The sequence below is a fragment of the Salvelinus alpinus genome, chromosome 18 (genome assembly GCF_045679555.1).
Source record: "Salvelinus alpinus chromosome 18, SLU_Salpinus.1, whole genome shotgun sequence".
Classification (NCBI taxonomy): domain Eukaryota; kingdom Metazoa; phylum Chordata; class Actinopteri; order Salmoniformes; family Salmonidae; genus Salvelinus; species Salvelinus alpinus.
Genome location: NC_092103.1, coordinates 4,418,689 through 4,442,310, shown reverse-complemented (window position 1 = coordinate 4,442,310; position 23,622 = coordinate 4,418,689). Strand labels below are relative to the sequence as shown.

General features: G+C 42.7%; 3 protein-coding genes across 6 annotated transcripts; 2 read left to right on the top strand and 1 right to left on the bottom strand.

Moving 5' to 3' along the window:
* Nucleotides 1-761: 761 nt before the first annotated feature.
* On the top strand, nt 762-1,739 carry hcar2 (hydroxycarboxylic acid receptor 2-). Its single transcript, XM_071351940.1, has one exon. It carries the CDS (start codon nt 762-764, stop codon nt 1,653-1,655), a length of 894 nt encoding a protein of 297 aa, XP_071208041.1. The 3' UTR covers nt 1,656-1,739.
* Nucleotides 1,740-2,174: 435 nt separating this feature from the next.
* LOC139543547 (zinc finger protein 723-like) lies at nt 2,175-4,985 on the bottom strand. The gene is made up of 2 exons (XM_071349733.1): nt 4,669-4,985; nt 2,175-4,448 (listed from the first exon to the last, which is right to left on the bottom strand). Exons 1-2 carry the CDS (start codon nt 4,865-4,867, stop codon nt 2,833-2,835), a joined length of 1,815 nt encoding a protein of 604 aa, XP_071205834.1. The 5' UTR covers nt 4,868-4,985; the 3' UTR covers nt 2,175-2,832.
* A 739-nt stretch (nt 4,986-5,724) lies between these two features.
* LOC139543546 (PH and SEC7 domain-containing protein-like) lies at nt 5,725-21,953 on the top strand. 4 transcript variants are annotated; one of them, XM_071349728.1, is made up of 15 exons: nt 5,725-6,101; nt 7,093-7,187; nt 9,034-9,725; nt 10,066-10,126; nt 15,572-16,922; nt 17,101-17,181; nt 17,311-17,479; nt 17,613-17,702; nt 17,834-17,877; nt 18,092-18,264; nt 18,463-18,533; nt 18,647-18,792; nt 19,153-19,297; nt 19,579-19,725; nt 19,841-21,953. In XM_071349728.1, exons 3-15 carry the CDS (start codon nt 9,189-9,191, stop codon nt 20,123-20,125), a joined length of 3,300 nt encoding a protein of 1,099 aa, XP_071205829.1. In that variant the 5' UTR covers nt 5,725-6,101; nt 7,093-7,187; nt 9,034-9,188; the 3' UTR covers nt 20,126-21,953. The 4 variants fall into 4 exon arrangements, with proteins under 4 accessions (XP_071205829.1, XP_071205831.1, XP_071205832.1 ...); XM_071349730.1 differs by having other exon boundaries at nt 5,738-6,101; nt 9,168-9,725; XM_071349731.1 differs by lacking the exons at nt 5,725-6,101; nt 7,093-7,187 and adding an exon at nt 7,630-7,788 and having other exon boundaries at nt 9,168-9,725.
* The last annotated feature ends 1,669 nt before the right edge of the window (nt 21,954-23,622 follow it).

The following is a 23,622-nucleotide window of genomic DNA, read 5'->3' as shown; positions in this document are numbered from 1 at the left end:
AACCTACCGGTAAGTCTGTCTCTTTATTTTGCATAGACTGGGAGGTTCTCTCCATTCAAATGTTTTATTACCAAAAGCCCTGTAACCTACCGGTAAGTCTGTCTCTTTATTTTGCATAGACTGGGAGGTTCTCTCCATTCAAATGTTTTATTACCAAAAGCCATGTAACATACCAGTAAGTCTGTCTCTTTGTTTTGTATATACTGGGAGTTTCTGTCCATTCAAATATTTTCATAAACCATCAATAGGCTCCTTATCAGTCGAGCTCCAGCTCAGGTGTCCAGAATGTAGACTATTATTAGAATAGTATATGAGTCTGGGCTTTAGCTACCGTACATAGGAATATCTTCTAGGAAACAGAGTACATACTGCATGGAGTCATGGCAAGTCTCAGTCTTTATTACGTGCCTAGAAACTAAAACGGGATTTACTCACAGTTTACGTTTAAACAGTGGTACATATTACAAACATGTGGCAAGGGGAATTATTCAATATCAGACAACTAGATCCTGGAATTAGGTAAAATGATTTCTTTTTTAAGACAGATATTAAGTCATGTTGATGTTCTTCAGTGGGTAAAGAGAGAAATGAAGATGCTACAGGAAAGGTTATTTTATTACAAAGCATGATCAATGATATGTCAAAGTGTTCAACTAGCTGTTAAAGAAGTTGTGCTAAATCTGACAAGTTTGTATTATTTGTTTGTCCAGATATAGAGTTCTTGTCCTGTGTCCACTGAGTCTCCCACTAGTCCAGTCATCATGGAGGTGTTCTTCAACTCGTCTTTGCTCTTCATCTCACACAGACCATTAAACTCCAGCATAGGGGACAAGACTGTATATGAGCAGTGTGACGGCATGCCAGCCGTGCTTCTCTTCTACCTGGTGCTGCAGTTCATCAACATGTTCTTGGGGATCCCAGCCAACGTCATGGTGCTGTGGCTCCTGCACAAGAACAAGAGTGACTCCACCACCTCGGACATCTTCATTCTGCAACTGGCCATCCTGGACACCTTCTTCTGCCTCATCCCCCCTCTGGAGCTGGCCAACATCGTCTACCTGACCACCAGCAGCACCTGGTACGTGCTGCGCTTCTTCTACGGCGTCAAGGACTCCTCTCCACTCTTCCTGTCCTGCATCTGCCTGGACCGCTACATGGCCGTGCTCCACCCAATCACCTTCACAGAGCTCAAGGACCGCAGCCACCGGCCCGTGCTTGCCGCCGTCATGTGGATTGTCACGCTGGCTTACTCCACCGCCAAGTGCGTGGGCAACATCGTGAACTTTGACAAGGTCTTCACAGTCATGATCCTGGCAGCATTCGCCTTCATGGTATTCTGTAATGTCGCCATCCTATGGGCCCTGAGGCAGTCTGGGCCAGGCCGTGACGAGATGCACCCTGTCAAGAAGAGAGCCTTTAAAATGGTCCTCATCATATTGGCAATCATTGTTTTGAACTACTTCCCTCCCGTGGCTCTGTTCCCCTTCCAGCAGTACTTCTCCCCGGATGTATTCCAGTGCTACATCCACTACATTGCCTTTGGCTTCATGGACATTAGCAGCAGTATCCAACCTGTGCTTTACCTTTCAAAAGAGAAAATACTACCACAGAAACCTGGCTGCTGCTGTACCAGAAATACAGCCAACTCAGGATGATCCCTCAACACACATACTGTACTGGTAGAAGTCTGGTTATTATGGTGGGAAGTAGTTTTGGTCCAAAACTGACAATGTAAGGTATTGTTGAGGACACAAGATGTAGGTAGACTACCAGTAGACAACTATTCTCAGATTTAAGGTGAAACAAAATTAGCATATGGGCAAAATGGTTTTTTACTTCATTTATATCTTTGTTTTTACTTACTTCATACTGCATATATGGGGATGGAAATGCCTTTGAGAAAATAAGCCTGTCTAGAAAGTAAATGCAATAAAATTTTGAGCATACTCAGTTCTGTTGACATGTGTTTGTATGCCGATGTCATTTCATATGTTATTTCTGTTGTATCAAAGGTGTGTAATGAATTAGTAATAAAAAATATTAACACATACTGTATTATGTCTTAGAGGATTATGCATTTGGTCTGTATACCAACTGATTTGAATGCTGGTGTCAGAATGATAAAAGGTAAAAAATAAAATTGTATTAATAAATACAACACTGTAGAAACTGTGTTGGTTTTGATAAATTATTTTAATTTGGACTAACAGCAGAATATATTCCATATTAAGGATAGATCCTCAGTAACAAGTCAATTTTTTATGTATCATTTACCACAATACATCGGCCTATTAATTACACTTTGAATAATAAATCATTTCGAAGGTTTGGCATCATTCTTACCAAAATAATCCAATTTTCTACCATAACATTCATGTCTAAAAAGTATGGCTTCTAAAACCATTAACTGTGAAAATTAGTGACATGTTCATAGATTAAATTAAATGGTTTGTCTCTAGGTAAAAGCCATTGCAACCAATCATTATTTACACCTTGCACAACCTAAAATGCATGACACTCTTTTAAAGAAAATCAACATTTTGTTGATCGAGAATATGCCTTAAAAGCTATGTACAGTGTTAGAAAATAACATTACCGCTTTATACATAGAAAGTCTAACACGAATGACAATCATTACCATACTTCATTACTGGCAAGAATGGCTCTTAGGCTACATACACTCAAAGCAGTTTCCTGTCCTACTACTTGGGGAAATCTAAGCTTGAGCTCTTGTGAAATTCAGCATAGTGTTTCTACAATGTACTGATACATCAACATTAAATAGCCATATAGAGTGCACTGTAACACATACAGTAACATGACATAACAGTCTTAGTCTTCAGTCTTTATTTCCAGGTTATGGGGAACATCAGTCCCACTGGTACTGCTCTCATTCTCCTGAGTCCTCAGCTCCTCAGTCCTCAGCTCCTCAGTCCTCAGCTCCTCAGCTCCATGAGTCTTCTGGTGCTTTTTGAGGGATGACTGGTCGGTGTAGGTCTTCCCACACTGGTCACAGGGGTAGACCTTCTCCTTGGTGTGGACCTGCTCGTGTCTCTTCAGATGGCCAGACCTACTGAAGCTCTTCCCACAGTAAGAGCAGCTGAAGAGTTTCTCCCCTGTATGAGTCCTCAGGTGCAGCTTGAGGCTGCTTGCCACACTGAACCTCTTACCGCACTCTGAGCATGTGTACGGTTTCTCTCCTGTGTGCATCCGCTTGTGTATGGTGAGGTGGCCTGCCTGGCTGAAGGTCTTCTCACACAGGTCACAATGGTACGGCCTCTCCCCTGTATGAATCCTGTAATGTGTTTTCAGGTCCCCCATACCATTGAACCTCTTGCCACACTGTACACAGCAGTAAGGCTTCTCACCAGTGTGAATTCTTTGGTGTATCCTCAGGTTACCTGCGTTGCTGAAGGTTTTGGCGCACACAGTGCAACTGTATGGCCTCTCTCCTGTGTGAGTTCGTAAATGGACTTTAAGCTGGTTGTGTTCACTGAAGCGTTTCCCACAGTGTGGGCAGCAGTACGGTCTCTCTCCTGTATGAACACGCTTGTGTATCCTGAGCTGGCCCGGGTGACCGTAGTTCTTACCACAGAGGTCGCAGCTGAACGGTCTCTCTCCCGTGTGAGTGCGTTTGTGGGACTTGAGCAGGTCTGCTCGGCCAAAGCGTTTGCCGCAGTAGTTGCAGCAGTGGGCCTTCTCGCCACTATGAGTCCTCAGGTGGATGTTGAGGGAGTTCACTCGACGAAATGTCTTCTCGCACTGGGTGCAGTTGTAGAAGCCTTGTGCGTTTTTAGAGGGCTCTGCAGAGTTCAAAGTGGGTAAAATGTCCTCCCCACTCGTCCCAGCAGGGTCAGATCCCATGTCAGGGTAGTACGTCAGGAAGGGGTCTTCTTCTGGTTCAGCCTCTCCAGTTACATTGTGACACAGCCTTCCCTCTGACTCAACAAAATGGTCGCACTCGTCTCCCATCTCCATGGCCATGTGACTGTCAGACACTATGGTGACTTTTACGTCACTGTCGCTGTCTCTAGAGTCCACATCTGTGTCCAGTGGTGACTGAAGGTGTTCATCATGCTCTTCAGGAATGATGTAATTCACCTCAGCACTCTCTGTCTTCATTTGCTTAGAAGCCAGGTTGAGAGGAGACGGGGGCTTTGAGAGGTCTATGGCGTAGTCATCCTCCATATCAGGTTCTGTCTTTATGTTTTTGAACATTAGGGCAGAAACGTTTTGGAGGCATTCTGGTTCCTGCTGAGCTGCTGCATCTGTAAAAGAGACAGACCCTCTGCTCTGAAGCATTTTGTCCTTCTGCTGTCTCCTGGAGCTTCTTCGCTCATCACCCTGTGTTTTGATTGGCTTCTGGGATTGGCCGACAGCTGAATGGCTGGAACAGGTCTTCCTTGACAAGTCAGGGAGGTGAACAGCATACTGGTTACTTCCAGGGTCTGTGCAAAACAAAACACAAGTTTAAGTAAAAAAAATGTAAACTGTTATCCATGGTTGCCTGGAAAATGACATGAAAACATGCAACAGAGTGAGGGTCAGCTTGGCTCGGTGGCCATATTGAGGGCGGCTTGTACCTCAAGTTTGGACAGCTAGGCCTACCTCGCAATTATGCAACCAGGTGTACATAATTTTTAAAACAACTGTGCATTATGTACGTACCCTTAACTACCGAATCCTTGTTGTCTTGATCGTGCAACCTTTGTCTTAGATCTTCATTCTCAGTTTCAATTCTTTGTAATTTACCCTTGTACTCAGACAATGTCTGGTCCACTGACTCCAATATGTCACTCACTGTGGCTTTAAAAATCGCATTCAGAGACGACTCCAAGAATACTTTTAAATCTTTTGACTTGGCCATAGTTTACTAATAAATAGGATACAAATAAACGAGAAACATATTTTAATACCTTCTAAACTATCTTACAAGATGGGTGTGTATGATGTTGCTGCCGTGTACGGAACAAAGCAAATCAGTAATCGTCGCGTGAAAGTGACGTACCATTCCTTCGTTTTGTTGTTCTCTTTCCGTAGTGCCCTTTTACCGCCTCCGCAGTTTAGGAGTACGCATTGCATGTGTGTTTGCCGTCTATTCAAGCGTAGTAGCCTCCTGGCAGGTAAATGTACGTTTAATATTCATTAATATGACATACATTTAGTGGATTCTGTCGAGGGGAGCTTGTAGGGGGTTGTTTGGTGATTTGACACGTGTTTACTGTTCAAGTAGCTAATGTTCAAGAAGCATAGATCCGAGTTATACTACTTGTCACAACAACTAGCTCTTCATGTGGTGTCCTACTGTATGTAGTGCTACAAAACAACATCATTTAGGAAGTCAACACATGTAAAGTGTTTGTTTACCTTTATTGTTATTTTGAGGTTTACATGGAACAATCCTTATGAAAAAACAGAGGGAATGTTGTCTTGTAACAGCGTCTTCTTCCTCTGTAAGTAGACCCGGGGAATAGGGTCCAATGGGACTCATGGCTTACATAATTATTTGCTTAAAAGAATGCCTGCTGTGTTCTGAGGCTCTACCAGTTCACTCCCTTGTGTCAGTCTGAGTTTCAGGAATGAAGTTCAGACACTCCCCTAACCTGTGTGGGTGCCTTTAGGCTGTGGGCAGAGGCCCAATGCTCTCAGGTGTCTTTGTGCGCTTTCTCTGACTGCCAATCACAATGTGCCTTTTCTTCCTTTTTGTTGCCTCTTTTAGCTCTCTCATTCCACTCCTCCTTCCCCTTCCCCTGTCTTTCCCAGGCATATCCGTGTTGCAGATGAGCAGAGAGTGGCGGAAGTCTGGGATCTGTTGCCTGGAGATGAGAGGTATCTGTCACAGAAGAGTGGATCAGGACTTGTGAATTGCATGCGTCCTCTCTCTGTGACACCCCAGGCTAGTGCTGTCTGAGAGAGGCTGTAAGACTTGTTTGTTGTGGGTCTGAGTTGCAGCACCCAGATTGACAAGTCACTGGAGGGATTACGCCGTGTGCTGTAAGCCGTCTATCTACATGGCAATAATGAGTTTTTTTTCACCCAGACTGACTTAAAGCCCTACTAGCTAACTGATCATATGATACCCCTTGAGAAAGCTTGAAAGGGTAAGTCGATATCCAAGTTTACTATGAAATTGGCAAGTGTTACTCTGTGAAACCTTGGTAGTTTTTAGGGACATTATTAACTTTGTAGATCTAACTGTGTATTTGAGTTTTTAATGATCTTAGCCATGTTCTGCTATGTCTAGTTTCCAGACAACAGTAGTGCTTATTATCTAGAGTTTTTCCACACATGAATAATATACTGTATTTTAACCATGTTAGTCTGTTGGTATATATGGTTTCATTCAAGTTTGTGGTTTGATTTCTGCATATTTGTACGTGTCATGTAGCGACTTTGGTTGTGTTGTTTAAGAGTCAATGTGGTTACAATCAGTTTGGCATCTCACTCTGATAGCCTGTGGGCTGCTTCAACACCTCTAGACTAGCGTTTCATGCAAAGTGTATGCTAATACAACGGTCCACTGGTAGGGGATACCAACAGATCCACATAATTACTGGGACATCCACAAGTTCATGTAATGGTTCATCAGCTGCGCTAAACCTTTGCCATTGTCTTGTTGTCACTGTTCCTTATACTTTCATTCCCTAATTTGGCTAAATTATTTTGGTAATTTTAAAGGACACAACTGAAATCTCTGTTTTATCAATGTACGTTTATTCCTCAACTTTAAAAATCTGAAAACTTAATCCCCAGCATCATTCAAATCTAAGTACACAGATTAGTGTTGTTATTACACCAAATAATAGATAGGCCTATATTGTGCATGCAAGGGAACAATGTTCCTCTAATTAGATTTCAAGTGGAACCCATGACCTCCTGAATAGCTTCAAATCTTATACCTAAGGAAAGTTGATTACTGTAAAATGTTTTGTCCAGACTCCAATGTAAGAGTAAAAGAGTTGGTACAATACGTGTGTACAATCTCAATGATCTGAAAATCTCAATCGCAAAAATTCAATGAGGAACTATGAGGTGCAGAAAGATAGTGTCTATTGATCATTCTAACTTTCTTCCACTCTTTGGTATTGGTAGATGGAGCGCCAGCCCAGCAGCCTGACAGGAAATGAGAAATGAGCACCCAAACAGGAAGTGTGGCCAAGCATTGTCCCGGATGTCGGTTATGTGACGTGAGTAGACTATTGAAGAAAAGATTGAGAGAGTGACAGAGAGAAATGGAGTGAAAGTTTAAAATGGAGGGAATAGGTGTCCAGTATTTGTACCATTTCCACATGAACCTACTTTTTATGACAGCGCAATTCTGAAGACTTGAGGCTTAAAATGAGCCTTCACATGAATCGTTACCAAAATGCTGTGTTTAAATCAGATAGTGTCCTTGGTATGGATCAACAACATACTACTGTATATCTTCACTGATATTTTCAGGGTCTGTCCATGGACAGTGACATGCATGTACATACATTTACGTACATGACATGAATGTACATTGCGATAGCTCAGGTTCATGGTTAGCAGTAGACATGAATATTCATGGCATCTGTTCACACCCCAACCCTCTGGCTCTCAATCTCTCTATCTTTGCTCTCCACCTTTTCTCTCTCTCTCTCTCATTCGGAGAGAATACTCTTCTGTGGTCAGGAAATAAATGCGCCTCTTTAATGTTTCAGCAAAAGTCATTGCAAGGCGCGTCTGCCATGCCACGCCAAAAGAGAGAGAAGTAAACAGGGTTTATAAAATAAATGAACAGTGTTTGGTATACAGAAGTGAATGGTGAGTGTTGGCTTACGTTTTAATATGTTTTAGAGGCTCTTGGTTTGTTTGTCACTGAGCCATGGCTGTTTGTGTGTGAGAGTGACATGAACTGCTACAGGTCTACATTTAGGGATTTTGTCTTTCTGTCAATTTAAAGAATGTTAATCTCACACCTTAGTCCAGTTTTAGAAAATGTAAATGTCTTACTGTAAGAGTCTTAATATATTAGTCAGGTAGACAGTATTGGTGAGTAGATTTTAGACAGCAGGCAGCAGACTGGTATTTTCTCTTGGATGTACTGCACCTGTTTAGATGGGCTTTCCTTTCATAGCTGCGCAGAATATATATACAGTACCAGTCAAACGTTTGGACACACATACTAATTTAAGGGTTTTTCTTTATTTTCACTATTGTCTACATTGTAAAATAATAGTGAAGACATCAAAACTATGAAATAACACATATGGAATCATATAGTAACCAAAAAGGTGTTAAACAAATCAAAATATATTTTATATTTGAGATATTTCAAAGTAGCCACCCCTTGACTTGATGACAGCTTTGCAAACTCTTGGCATTCTCTCAACTAGTTTCATGAGGAATGCTTTTCCAACAGTCTTTAAGGAGTTCCCACATATGCTGAGCACTTGTTGGCTGCTTTTCTTTCACTCTGTGGTCCAACTCATCCCAAACCATCTCAATTTGGTTGAGGTCGGGTGATTGTGGAGGCCAGGTCATCTGATGCAGCACTCCATCACTCTCCTTTTTGGTCAAATAGCCCTTACCTCTCAACAGTTTTCTTAGTATTAGCTTATCTAGTAATTTCATAATCACCCAAGTTTGGTAGCCTATGCTGTTTGAGGCAACACTTTCTGGCCATGGCCATGGTTGTTCTTGTGGTGGTCACAATGTATCACTGATCAAATGTTCTCATAAGGTTCTCAAAGATTTTGTTACAGGGACAGACATTTTCACATGCACATTTTATTGTATACAGGGTTTGATAATTTAAATATCAGCCTCAACTTCTAGAGTTGCTTTTTTCTTTCTGAAGGCTAATCTGGGACATTTCTGGGGCCGGTCTAGACAGGGACAGGCCACCAAAATCAGGGACTTTCCCTGGAAATTGGGGACGTCTGGTCACCCTACTCTACAAACACTACTTTGGGAATTTATGAGCAAGGAGTCAGTAGTTACTCTGGGGTTTGGATGAATGTGTGTTGTGTAGTCATTTTATTGTACATGAATGTTCTTGATTACTAGGGCAGCACCGGAAGCTGTAACCAACCACAGGAGTCTACCATGACAGCATCATTGTGACCTAATTCCGAGATGGATAACCTGCCCTGCACAGAGTAATGAGACTGAACTAAGCTGAACCGTATCTCTCTGCTTAGGACTGAGTGAAGAGAGAGGTTATGGAGGAGGCTATGGTGTGCTCTCCTCTCCCAGACCTCAAGGAGCCAGACAGCCAGACATGGACCTCCATGGAGCTCCTACCACCGAGCAGGCCCCTGGAGGAGGCTATTCGGTGGGGAGAGATGGAGAAGCAGGTGAACGAGGCAGACAGGGAGAAAGAGGACAACTCTCCTGAAACTGGAAGGATCTCTGAGGAGCCAGAGGAGCACTGGGACTCCATGACTTTACCTGTGTACCCCATGACCTGTCCCAGTGTCCTTCTGTCCTTTGCCACAGTGCAGTGGGACATGCCTGACCTTTCCCCTGACACACCCTTCCCCATGACTGACAACAGCTTGGCCGATGAGCTGGATTCCAGTGGAGCAGCCAGTCTGGACTGTACTGTGAACCCGCTGTCCCTCCTCCACCACCACCAGCAGCAGCAGCATCAATCCTGTGTGACAGTGATAAACATAGAGCTGTCTGTCCAGGAGAAGACAGAGAAGCACAATAGACCGGAACAGCAGTTGCCTCTGGACAGTGAAAACTCCCATCCGGTACGTCAGCCCAACAGGGAGGGACTGTGGTTATGTGTCTGTTTGAGATGATAGCATTGGGTACAATGTGTGTGCGTGTGTGTGTTTGTCTGTCTGCGAGAGTGCAAGAGGAAGATCATATTTAGGGTGATAAATACCAATACTTCTGTGTTCATAGATACCAGTATTTAAGTTTCAGTCATAGGCGTAGAAGAGGTGGATGGAATATATACCGTTATACATATCAGTCATCTGATACCAAGGTCCCTTCTGTCTGAGTGCTGATCATCCCACGTCTTACTTAATCACAAGTTCTCCCCGACTCGATGTTTATTGTTGACAGTTGCTGTTGCAATTCCAGGCATGTGATACACCGAGCCCAGATGTGGAGGCTTCAGCACAACAGCTATTTGAGGAACATGGTGAGTGCAGGCCCTAGTCATTGTCCACAAAAAAATCACAGGCTAACTCTTATGTTAGCAACGGTCATCGAAATTGTTAAACGGTTTAAAAAAAATTGATTCTATTAAATGCATGAGTTGGACAATAGATGAGGATGCTCCAAACTTATAGAATAAAAAATCATAGCTTATATAACATTGTACTGACACTGACAAAGAATGAATGACGTTCAGGCATTTTGGTGGGAATTCAGGTATTCAATTTATAGTAGAATTTAACTTTTTTTATGCACTCACATATAGAAAAATGTTCTTATATCAGTTTTTTTTTAAATGCATTGTGATAAAATAAAGAAAATTATATGTGCCTCATTTGCATATACAGTACATTCGGAAAGTATTCAGACCACCTGACTTTTTTTACATTTTGTTACGTTACATCCTTATTTAAAAATAGATTTTCCTCATCAATCTACACACTATACCCCATAATGACAAAGCAAAAACAGGTTTTTAGACATTTTTGCAAATGTATTCAAAATGAAAAACTGAAATATGACATTTACATAAGTATTCAGACCCTATACTCAGTGCTTTGTTGAAGTAGCTTTGGCAGCGATTACAGTCTTGAGTCTTCTTGGTTATGACGCTACAAGCTTGGCACACTTGTATTTGGGGAGTTTCTCCCATTCTTCTCTGAAGATCCTCGAAGAGCTCTGTCAGGTTGGATGGGGAGCGTCTCGCTGCACCGCTATTTTCAGGTCTCTCCAGAGATGTTCGATCGGGTTCCAGTCCAGGCTCTGGCTGGGCCACTCAAGGAAATTCTGAAACTTGTCCCCGAAGCCACTCCTGTGTTGTCTTGGCTGTGTGCTTAGGGTTGTTGTCCTGTTGGAAGGTGAACCTTCTCCCCAGTCTGAGGTCCTGAGCATTCTGGAGCAGGTTTTCATCAAGGATCTCTCTGTACTTTGCTCCGTTCAACTTTCCCTCGATCCTGACTAGGCTCCCAGTCCCTGCCACTGAAAAACATCCCCACAGCATGATGCTGCCAGGTGATGAGCGGTGCCTGGTTTCCTCCAGACGTGACGTTTGGCATTCAGGCCAAAGAGTTCAATCTTAGTTTCATCAGACCAGAGAAACTCCAAGCGAGCTGTCATGTGCCTTTTTCTAAGGAGTGGCTTCCGTCTGGCCACTCTACCATAAAGGCCTGATTGGTGGAGTGCTGCAGAGATGGTTGTCCTTTTAGGAGGTTATCCTATCTTCACAGAGGGACTCTGGAGCTCTGTCAGAGTGACCATCGGGTTCTTGGCCACCTCCCTGACCAAGGCCCTTCTACCCCAATTGCTCAGTTTGGCCAGGCGGGCAGCTCTAGGAAGAGTCTTGGTGGTTCCAAACTTCTTCCATTTAAGAATGATGGAGGCCACTGTGTTCTTGGGGACCTTCAATGCTGCCAACATTTTTTGGTACCCTTCCCCAGAAATGTGCCTCGACACAATCCTATCTCGGAGCTCTACGGACAATTCCTTCGACCTCATGGCTTGGTTTTTGCTCTGACATGCATAAAAACCTGTTTTTGCTTCGTCATAGATTGATGAGGGAAAACATTTATTTAATCCATTTTAAAATAAGGCTTGAAAATAACATTGTGCCAGCAGAATACCACCCTGCATCCCACTGCTGGCTTGCTTCTGAAGCTAAGCAGGGTTGGTCCTGGTCGGTCCCTGGATGGGAGACCAAATCCTGCTGGAAGTGGTGTTGGAACTCCAATAGGAGCCACCCTTTCCTCTGGTCTAAAAACAATACCCCAATGCTCTGTGTAGGGTGCTGTCTTTCAGATGGGATATTAAATGGGTGTCCTGACTCTCTGTGGTCACTAAAGTTCCCATGGCACTTATTGTAAGAGTAGGAGTGTTAACCCTGGAGTCCTGGCTAAATTCCCAATCTGGCCCTCATACCATCACGGTAACCTAATCATCCCCAGCTTACAATTGGCTCATTCATCCTTTCCCCTGTAACTATTCCCCAAGTTGTTGCTGTAAATGAGAATGTGTTCTCAGTCAACTTATCTGGTAAATTAAATAAAAAAATAACAAGTGTGGAAAAAGTGAAGCGTCTGAATACTTTCCAAATGCACTGTATACACTATCTGCATAATTACTAAATGAATATAAAGGGGTGGAACAGGGCTGCAACCACTAAAAACTTGCCCTGTCACTAGTCTTATACCTGTCACTAGGCTTATTATACCTGTCACTAGTCTTATACCTGTCACTAGGCTTATACCTGTCACTAGTCTTATACCTGTCACTAGGCTTATACCTGTCACTAGTCTTATACCTGTCACTAGGCTTATACCTGTCACTAGTCTTATACCTGTCACTAGGCTTATTATACCTGTCACTAGTCTTATACCTGTCACTAGGCTTATACCTGTCACTAGTCTTATGCCTGTCACTAGTCTTATACCTGTCACTAGTCTTATACCTGTCACTAGTCTTATACCTGTCACTAGGCTTATACCTGTCACTAGGCTTATGCCTGTCACTAGTCTTATACCTGTCACTGGGCTTATACCTGTCACTAGTCTTATACCTGTCACTAGTCTTATACCTGTCACTAGGCTTATTATACCTGTCACTAGTCTTATACCTGTCACTAGGCTTATACCTGTCACTAGGCTTATGCCTGTCACTAGTCTTATACCTGTCACTGGGCTTATACCTGTCACTAGTCTTATACCTGTCACTAGTCTTATACCTGTCACTAGTCTTATACCTGTCACTAGTCTTATACCTGTCACTAGGCTTATGCCTGTCACTAGTCTTATACCTGTCACTAGTCTTATACCTGTCACTAGTCTTATACCTGTCACTAGGCTTATTATACCTGTCACTAGTCTTATACCTGTCACTGGGCTTATACCTGTCACTAGTCTTATACCTGTCACTAGTCTTATACCTGTCACTAGGCTTATGCCTGTCACTAGTCTTATACCTGTCACTAGTCTTATACCTGTCACTAGTCTTATACCTGTCACTAGTCTTATACCTGTCACTAGTCTTATACCTGTCACTGGGCTTATACCTGTCACTAGTCTTATACCTGTCACTAGGCTTATACCTGTCACTAGTCTTATACCTGTCACTAGTCTTATACCTGTCACTAGGCTTATTATACCTGTCACTAGTCTTATACCTGTCACTAGGCTTATTATACCTGTCACTAGTCTTATACCTGTCACTAGTCTTATACCTGTCACTAGGCTTATTATACCTGTCACTAGTCTTATACCTGTCACTAGTCTTATACCTGTCACTAGGCTTATTATACCTGTCACTAGTCTTATACCTGTCACTAGGCTTATTATACCTGTCACTAGTCTTATACCTGTCACTAGGCTTATTATACCTGTCACTAGTCTTATACCTGTCACTAGTCTTATACCTGTCACTAGTCTTATACCTGTCACTAGGCTTATTATACCTGTCACTAGTCTTATACCTGTCACTAGTCTTATACCTGTCACTAGGCTTATTATACCTGTCACTAGTCTTATACCTGTCACTAGGCTTATTATACCTGTCACTAGTCTTATACCTGTCACTAGGCTTATTATACCTGTCACTAGTCTTATACCTGTCACTAGTCTTATACCTGTCACTAGGCTTATTATACCTGTCACTAGTCTTATACCTGTCACTAGTCTTATACCTGTCACTAGGCTTATTATACCTGTCACTAGTCTTATACCTGTCACTAGGCTTATACCTGTCACTAGTCTTATACCTGTCACTAGGCTTATACCTGTCACTAGGCTTATTATACCTGTCACTAGTCGTATACCTGTCACTAGTCTTATACCTGTCACTAGTCTTATACCTGTCACTAGGCTTATTATACCTGTCACTAGTCTTATACCTGTCACTAGTCTTATACCTGTCACTAGGCTTATTATACCTGTCACTAGTCTTATACCTGTCACTAGTCTTTTACCTGTCACTAGTCTTATTATACCTGTCACTAGTCTTATTATACCTGTCACTAGTCTTATACCTGTCACTAGTCTTATACCTGTCACTAGTCTTATACCTGTCACTAGGCTTATTATACCTGTCACTAGTCTTATACCTGTCACTAGTCTTATACCTGTCACTAGGCTTATTATACCTGTCACTAGTCTTATACCTGTCACTAGTCTTATACCTGTCACTAGAGTTATTATACCTGTCACTAGTCTTATACCTGTCACTAGTCTTATACCTGTCACTAGTCTTATACCTGTCACTAGGCTTATTATACCTGTCACTAGTCTTATACCTGTCACTAGGCTTATACCTGTCACTAGGCTTATACCTGTCACTAGGCTTATGCCTGTCACTAGGCTTATACCTGTCACTAGTCTTATACCTGTCACTAGGCTTATGCCTGTCACTAGGCTTATACCTGTCACTAGTCTTATACATGTCACTAGTCTTATACATGTCACTAGGCTTATTATACCTGTCACTAGTCTTATACCTGTCACTAGTCTTATACCTGTCACTAGGCTTATTATACCTGTCACTAGTCTTATACCTGTCACTAGTCTTATACCTGTCACTAGGCTTATTATACCTGTCACTAGTCTTATACCTGTCACTAGTCTTATACCTGTCACTAGGCTTATACCTGTGGCTAGACTGCCTCATTAATTATTAATGACTGTTGTTGTCATGTAACCTTGCATAATTCAACAAGTGTGTCAAGAGAAGGATACTATGCAATTTAAAATAAAAACCGCCTGGCTCTAGATTACACCTATCAATACATACTTTACATTATTTGCGAAATCAGACACAATTTAATAATCCAAGTGTTCTTTTTTGGAAATTGCTTTCATTTCAGCGCATCTAATTTGAAAAAATCAACACCCCATCAAAATCAAGTTATTTTTCTCCTCTTTCTTGTGACGTAAGTGTCGAGACGGTGCGTTAAGTCTCAGACGAAGCATTGTTTCAGATACAGCGGAAAGCCAATGTAATCCATTGAGCTCATTTCAGCCATTACCGGAGTGTGTTTGATGGGTAATTACAAAAGTTTCCGCAGTCGTTACGTTAAGAGAAAAAATCAATGGCACAAGCAAGAGTATGAAAGAGTCACCTGAGTAAAATGAAAGCAATCAATCCAGCGAGATGAGTTAAGTGACAAGTGGATTTTGCACCCCCAAAACACAGGAAATATATGGCTGAAAAGGAGAGATCCTTAGGTGGTCGGGGCATGTGCGTTGCCACTTATATTAGCACACAGCTTGCATTTTTCCAAACACTGATCATTCCACCCCAATTAGAATTTTGTACAGTTTATTGAACAATTCTTGACATATTCTGATAGATGCTACCATTTCAAATACTTTTGACTTCTCGTGCCACTTTTACTTCATAAAGTACAGAGTGACTTGGTCAATGTTAATATGGGTATCTCTGTGTTCAGACTCTCTTTCAGAAAGCTCTACACGGCAGGAGACAGAGAAAGGGATGGGACAGCCTGTGACAGAAGATACTATCCCACCCTCTGACAGAGCTCCTAGCCCTGTACAGACAGGAGAGTCAGAGACTGGGCTGGATAGTGAGAGTCTAGACACTGTACTGGGAGAGGAACAGGAACAGACTAGCAGAGTGCTAACAATACTGATCAATTCAGAGCAAGGATCAAGCTCTACGAACTATGAGAAGGAACAGGCTGTAACTAATTTAGCTTATAATGGAGACGTGCAGAGAAGTGACGAGCAGACAGAACAGACCGAGCAGTCAGAGGGGAGGGAACAGTCAGATAGTGAGGGGGAATCAGAGACTATAGAACTCTTAGGGCACCTGTTTGAGCCAGCTGAACTGAAAGAACAGTCAGAACTCACAGAGAAGTCTGAACACAGTGGGCAGTCCGAGCCTAACCACACAAAACAGAGTGAATACAAAGACAACACCGAGACAACAGAGCAGCCAGAAGAGTCTGAGCAACTTGTAGAGTCCAACCAGGTAAAGCATTCAAATCAGTTAGGGGAGGAAGAACAGCAAACTGAAAAGACCCATTTACAACATGCAGAACAGACAGACGAGATAGACCAGTCAGAACAATCAAAAGAATCAGAGCAGACGGATCAGTCAGAGCAGACAGAATGTTTAGAATCAAAACAATTGCAACAGACACAACATTCTCAACAAACAATGTACTCAGAGCAGACAGAATTTTCAGTGCAGACGGAACCACAGACAGAAACATCACGGCAGATGGAACACTCAGAAGATTCTGAGCAGTCAAAACAATCAGGGGAGACAGAACAGACGGAACAGTCAAGGGATTCTGACCAGTCAAAACAATCAGAGCAGACGGAACAGTCAGAGCAGACGGAACAGTCAGAGCAGACGGAACAGTCAGATCAGACAGATAACAAACCAGTACATTCAAAGCAGTTAGATCTATGTTTCCATTGCACAGAGGAACTTGAACAGTCAGACCATACAGAAGAGCAGAAACAGTCAGAGATTGAACAGCCAGCACAGACTGAACTGACTGAGTTGACAGAAGAGGATGCGCAGACAGAGCATTTCAAGCAGGTAGAAGAATTGGAACCAAAAGAGTATAAAGAGGATTCATGTTTGCCGCCCAGGGAAGGAAGTTTAGAGCAACTGGAGTCTCAGGTACAGCAAACAGAGGCCTCAGAACCAGTGGTGGTCCATATGAATGGTGGAGTTTTGGACAGGGAGAAGGCCTGCAGGCTGGCTGAAAGACTCTACAGGCTGGATGGGATCCACAAGACAGATGTGGTCAAACACCTGGACAAAGAGTAAGAACTAAAGGCTGCAAAACATGGAGTGGCCAAACGTTACATTACATGGTTCTTATGCAGTAGTAACTATCAGGGTAATGATCTAGTAAGTACGTTCAGAGATTCTTTCGCAGAAGGTGTCACCTTGAATCATGAACTTGACCTGTCCTTGTTTCCCTGCTCCTCTCTAATTCAGCAATGGCTTTAGCCAAGCTGTTGGGCAGGAGTACCTCAAGTTCTTTGACTTCACCGGTCAGAGTCTGGACCAAGGCCTGAGGTAAGTCCTTCACACGTCCTAATGAGATTTCTCCTAGTTCACTATAATAGTAACAAGTAATGCTCTTAAATTAACATATTCCATTGATAAATCATCTTCTACCTCCTCTATTTTGCCCTCCTCTCCCAGGTCTTTCCTGAGGGTGGTGGTGCTGATCGGTGAGACCCAGGAGAGAGAGCGAGTACTGCAGCATTTCTCATGTCGCTTCCAGCAGTGCAACCCTCACACCTTCTCTTCAGGAGAAGTACTCACACTCACCTGTGCTGTGATGCTTCTGAACTCTGATCTGCATGGACAGGTGAGTCCCCACTGCAGTGATGAAATACTGTGGCAAACGTGTAGATATTTAGGCCTTTCACTGTAAGGAAATGGTTGTGTGGATTGTGGGATATGTACACATTTAAACATAATGTTTTTGTGTCTGTCCTCAGAATGTGGGTAAAGCCATGTCTGTGTCCAGCTTCGTGTCCAACCTGGATGGGATGAATGAGGGTGAGAACTTCAGCAAGGAGCTGTTAAAGGTAAGATTACACTCCTCATTCTACACCTACTCAATATTTCAGTAGAGACTGTTAAGTGTCCTTATGTAAGACTTAAGTGTCCTTTCAGTGCCCTTCTTTCAGTGTCCTTCTTTCTCTTGTTTCTTTCTCAGGCTCTCTACAACACCATTAAGAACGAGCCTCTGAAATGGGCAGTGTAAGTAGTCTGCCTTAAGAACAAGGAAATGGGTAGCATTATTCTAAATTATTTACCACCAGCTGTTCAGTATCACAGTATTCTGTTACTTTCTCAAATATATTTTGATTTTGTTTCACCTCTCACCTCTCACCATTCATATTTTAATTCCTCTTTTATTTCATCTCCATTGCTTCTTCATTCCTCCCCTCATCTCTCTATATGCCCTGTGCAGTGATGAGAAGGAACTGAAGAGCTCCATGCTGTTGGTGGAGGACGCTAAAGAGGACGCACCCTTGCGCTCCAAGAGCAACCCGTTCCAAGATGTGCCTCATGACAAGAAGGCCACAGTGTTCAAACAGGGCTTTCTCAAATGCAAGGCCCACGCTGACATCGATGGCAAACGCAGTGAGTTAGATTGTGACACTGTTTGCACAAAAACATAGGAACTAAAATGTCAGGGCAATAAACCATGTACAAGAGCATCATAGTGTTTTGATTAATCTTTTGATGATTCATCAGTCTGGCTAAATGATTTAGTGTGTGAGTGTGTTTGAGAAGCATCCTTTGACCTCAGGAATGATGTAATGTAACTGTGTGTGACAGCTCCTTGGGGGAAGAGAAGCTGGAAGACCTTCTATGGAGTGCTGAAGGGAATGGTCCTCTACTTACAGAAGGTTAGAGTCTACTCCTCCTCCTCTTTCTTGTCAACTCCTCCTTTTCCATACTTTCCATTGAACAGCCTCTTGTTGTCCAACCCCCCCCCCCCCCCCCCCCCCACCACCCCCAGGATGAGTATAAGATGGAGTGGCAGAGTACAGAGGAGGTGGTCAGTGTGCACCATGCCCTGGCAGAGCAGGCAGCAGACTACACCAAGAGACCACATGTCTTCCGTCTGCAGACTGCCGACTGGAGGATCTTCCTCTTCCAGGCCTCGTGAGTCTTGTGTGCGTGTGTGCGTGCGTGCGTGCGTGCGTGCGTGCGTGCGTGCGTGCGTGTGCGTGGGTGCGTGCGTGCGTGCGTGCGTGTGTGTGTGGTAGTGGTAGTGTCAAAGAGAAACAAGAACTATATCTATGTAGTATTGGAATTGTGAATTTACGTTTGTTATACATGAGACTAATGTGTTTGATGGTGTGAAGGAACAAACAAATGAATCAGGATGCAACAGTCCGGTAATCCCATGACTTTGCCTTTAATTCACATGATATTTTCTTATACAGTATATAAAACTAATATTAGATATATGTTAACTAATACAGTATATTCTATGTACATGGACCCTTTGTCGTCCTTCAGCTCCACAGCAGAGATGAGTTCATGGATCAGCCGTATTAACCTGGTGTCAGCCCTGCACTCTTCTCCTCCCTTCCCTGCTGCCGTGGGCTCTCAGAGGAGGTTCTGCAGACCCATCCTGCCTGCCTCCCAGTCTGCTCACACACTGGTACTGTACTCACCACACACTTTCACACTCTTGGTTCACTCCCCATAGTCCCTGTGTCTTTGTTTTCTAATCTAATGCAATATTTTCATCTTTGTAAATTGTGATATTTAGGGGTCTAGTAGTACGTTGAAACTGTTATGTACTACAGTTGTGCTGAGGCAAGTAGGGTAATCTGATCCTTGATATGTGGTTAGGGATCCTAGATCTATGGTTAGGGACACCTTGTAACTAGTGTGTTGTGAGCCTGTTCACTGAGCCTGGCTCTCTGCTGCCCCCTGCAGGAGAGACAGCTGCAGTCCTATGCTCGCATGCTGCTGTCCTTCCAGGAGGACCTGGCCTACCTGCAGCAGAGTCTCCCTGAGAGCCGCAGGGCCAAGGCCAAGGAGCTGGAGGAACACCGAGTCAGAGAGGAGTACCTGCAGCATGAGGTATGTGAGAGGACGATGAGTCTGCGTGGTGTGTGGGTATGGGTTTGTGTGTGTGTGAGTATGTTCTTGTTTGGTCTTTAACTCACAGTCTCTCTCACCCCACCTCTCCCTACAGAAATGTCGCTACGAGGCCTATATCCAGATGCTGGAGGTCTGGAAGGGTTTGAACCAGTCAGTCGACACTGAGGTGGGAACCAGCGAGCTCAGCCTGTTTGACAGAGCTGTGTGTAAGGATACAGTGGATGAAGAGGGAGAGGAGGGAACCCTGAAGAAGTCCCACTCCAGCCCCTCCCTGGATCTGGAGATGGCCTCGTCCCACGTGGTCAAAGTCAAACGCAACATCTCCGAAAGACGGACCTATCGCAAGATCGTCATACCTCGACGCAACCGGGACATATGAGAAAAGGTGCCCAAAAGGGATTAAAATATGACTCTTACATGAGTTTTTAAATGGCTCTTTTTAGGACATAGACACAATGTGTTACTTCTAAGCACTGTCCTTTTAGTTTTCATTTTCGGGCAAGAAGGCAAAAGTCATCAAAATAGAATGAATCAATCTCAGGGAACTTGTCTTTGTTACATTTGCTTTACATAAAAGTATTTAATTAATATTTGTGGACTTTCAATTGAACAAAATTAATTAAACCTCAGAAGTCAATGCTCCCTGCTGAGACAGGTCAAGAAGAGTGATAATGTTTGTCTCTGAATGATTTTATTCCCTTTAAAATGCACATGAACATATCTACACCTCTGAATTTGCTGTGATATGTTGAGATTCGGGTTTATTTCTATTAGAAATGTATCTCTGCAGTTACAAAATGTTACTTGTCTGCGCCATGTGGTCTATGTATGCAGTGTGCAATTGTAACCTCAAGAGGGTGCTATACAACAGCATATTACACATGAAGGCATGTACAGTTTGAAAAATCATCAAAATTATGTCAATATGCTCATTTTAGTTCTTGTATCTTTTATGTAATTTTATATAAACATATTTGGATTGCATCTCCATGAAAGACTAACACTAGCGTAATATTACACTATAAGTATCACAATTATTTTCTGAGAACAAAGTTTATGATAGTTAATTTATTTCAATCCCAATTTGCCTTTTTGAGTTTAGTTCAATTATCCATGCCAATTCTTTGAGCGGCCAGTCACATATCCCCTTGTAATAGGAATGGCATAAAGGGAATTAATAGCAGACAAAGACAACTTTTTGATCTCTCTCGGTGGCACATAGAGGATTTCTGGGCCGTTTTGTTCTCTTTCAGAGTGACATCTTCAGCCGCGGTCAACCTGGAGTGTCTCAATAAAGAACAGGATGTTTCAGAAGACCCCCACATTGCTCCTTAATGTCACTGTTGTGGATGACACACAGGAATGTGATGTGACAATAAGTAACACAGTTAGGGGCACAGACAATACAGATGGGGCTAACCTTGTCTCACTGGGCTGGTCTCTTCAGGATCAAGATTGGTAGCTTTAACAGGAACATACCTACGTTCATAAATAAATTATACATACATAATTTTATTGGGAACCAACTACTAGGGCCCAGAGTTTTTCTTGTTCAGGTCACTTGGTAAGGATAAAGGAGGGGCCCTTCTTATGAGACATGGGTTCATCAAATATGTCATTTTATGATATTGCTGATACAGGACCTGGGTTAATGTGATAATGCTTATGTGTATGTATTTTCTGTGAAAATAGTTCCTATTCATTTATTTTAATAACAACAGACTATTAAGATGAAGTCAGATTCTAAAGATGTGGATGATTGATTGAGCAAATGATTGGCAGGAGCATCAGGCCATGGCAATGCGCCAGGTGTGTCTGCCTGATAAACTGAAAAGACGCCATCTTGGAAAACCTTCATATTATTGGTCTGTTGTACATGAATTGTAACAGTAGGAGAAATCCAAAATACTGCTGTTCTGGGGCAATGTTAACCTGTTAAAACACATGAGACCTCATTTATCAATCATGCATAGGCACAAATCTAGATGTAAATCATGCGTGGGATTATTTTGACGCAAAGTGTGAGATTTATCAATATGACTGGTTGATTGAGAGTGTGCGTAGATTTACACACAGCCATGACCATGCATACGCACAGGGCCAAGTGGTGGAATAAGGGAACTCCTTGTCAAGAGTAAAATGGGGAAAATGTATGTTGAAAATGTGTGAAATTGAGAGAGTAATAATTAAATAAATGTTTGATTTCATAGTATTTCCATTGTGAATTCCTGCAAAATATCTTGACATGCTGTAGCCTATAATTTGACCACATCAGTGCATTTGTTACGATAATCCATATAAAGTACAGTCATTTGTTAAATTAGAGGTACGTGTGAAAGTGAAGCTATTGTTGAAATATTATAGAAGACAGATAATGGGAAATTGAATGAGAAATGGCTTGCTCTGTTTGAAGATTTGGCCCACGCTGCATTTCTCAGAGAGCATGTTTTTAGAGACAGGTGGGACTTTTTCTGCAGAAAGTACAGATTGGATCATCCGATATCATTTCCCAAAACCAATGTTATAGGATTTTTGAGGATTTAAGACCTACTTTAAAAAGACAAACACATGCTATTCCTGTGCACATCCAAGTCTTATCTGCCAAACTAACCCTGATTCAGATGACCACCCTATCCATACTAGGAGACGTAATTTATAGGTCGGCAGGTAAGGGTGCTCTCAAGCGGCTAGATATCCTTTACCATTCGGCCATCAGATTTGCCACCAAAGCTCCTTATAGGACACATCACTGCACTCTATACTCCTCTGTAAACTGGTCATCTCTGTATACCCATCGCAAGACCCACTGGTTGGTGCTTATTTATAAAACCCTCTTAGGCCTCACTCCCCCCTATCTGAGATATCTACTGCAGCCCTCATCCTCCATATACAACACCCGTTCTGCCAGTCACATTCTGTTAAAGGTCCCCAAAGCACACACATCCTCGGGTCGCTACTCTTTTCAGTTTGCTGCAGCTAACGACTGGAACGAGCTGCAAAAAACACTCAAACTGGACAGTTTTATCTCCATCTCTTCATTCAAAGACTCAATCATGGACACTCTTACTGACAGTTGTGGCTGCTTCGCCTGATGTATTGGTGTCTCTACCTTCTTGCCCTTAATGCTGTTGTCTTTGCCCAATAATGTTTGTACCATGTTTTGTGCTGCTACCATGTTGTGCCGCTGTCATGTCGTGTTGCTACCATGTTGTTGTCATGTTGTGTTGATACAATGCTGTGTTGTCATGTGTTGCTGCCATGCTATGTTGTTGTCTTAGGTCTCTATGTAGTGTTGTAGTGTTTCTCTTGTCGTGATGTGTGTTTTGTCCTATATTTTTATTTTAATCCCAGCCCCCGTCCCTGCAGGAGGCCTTTTGCCTTTTGGTAGGCCATCATTGTAAATAAGAATTTGTTCATAACTGACTTGACTAGTTAAATAAAGGTTAAAGAAATAAAATCCACCCTCTGGTTTTTGGCAAGAGCTTTCAGCGGGAGCTTGCCGATTGGCATCTCACAGCCCTCGAGCCAATGTTTTGGATGCAATCATCAGCAAAACTAACAGTAACACATACAATTTCCATAGAGAATCACACAACATGTTGAAGTCAAGATGCGTTTCTTTGCCATGATGCCATCAATTGGTTCCCAAATATAAACAGAGCAATAGACGGCACTCACATTGCCATGAAATCACCATCCCAAAACAATTTCAACCATGTGAAAAGAAAAGGCTTCCACTCTTTATGTGCAGGTGATAGAAATATTTGATGCGGAAAAGCTGCTGCTGAATGTGGTGGCAAGGTGGCCAGGGGGAACGCACGACTCGTTCATTCTGCAGAACAGCAATGTTGTCCTATACACCTACAGCTGCAACCT

Bases quoted from the DNA above. Each gene is read 5' to 3' on its own strand.
- hcar2 (XM_071351940.1), top strand. From the start codon at position 762: ATGGAGGTGTTCTTCAACTCGTCTTTGCTCTTCATCTCACACAGACCA.
- LOC139543547 (XM_071349733.1), bottom strand. From the start codon at position 4,867: ATGGCCAAGTCAAAAGATTTAAAAGTATTCTTGGAGTCGTCTCTGAAT. The intron at 4,449-4,668 runs GTACGTACATAA...TGTTTTGCACAG, and splicing joins CAAGGATTCGGTAGTTAAGG to ACCCTGGAAGTAACCAGTAT.
- LOC139543546 (XM_071349728.1), top strand. From the start codon at position 9,189: ATGGAGGAGGCTATGGTGTGCTCTCCTCTCCCAGACCTCAAGGAGCCA. The intron at 16,923-17,100 runs GTAAGAACTAAA...TCTCTAATTCAG, and splicing joins GTCAAACACCTGGACAAAGA to CAATGGCTTTAGCCAAGCTG. The intron at 17,878-18,091 runs GTAAGTAGTCTG...TGCCCTGTGCAG, and splicing joins GAGCCTCTGAAATGGGCAGT to TGATGAGAAGGAACTGAAGA.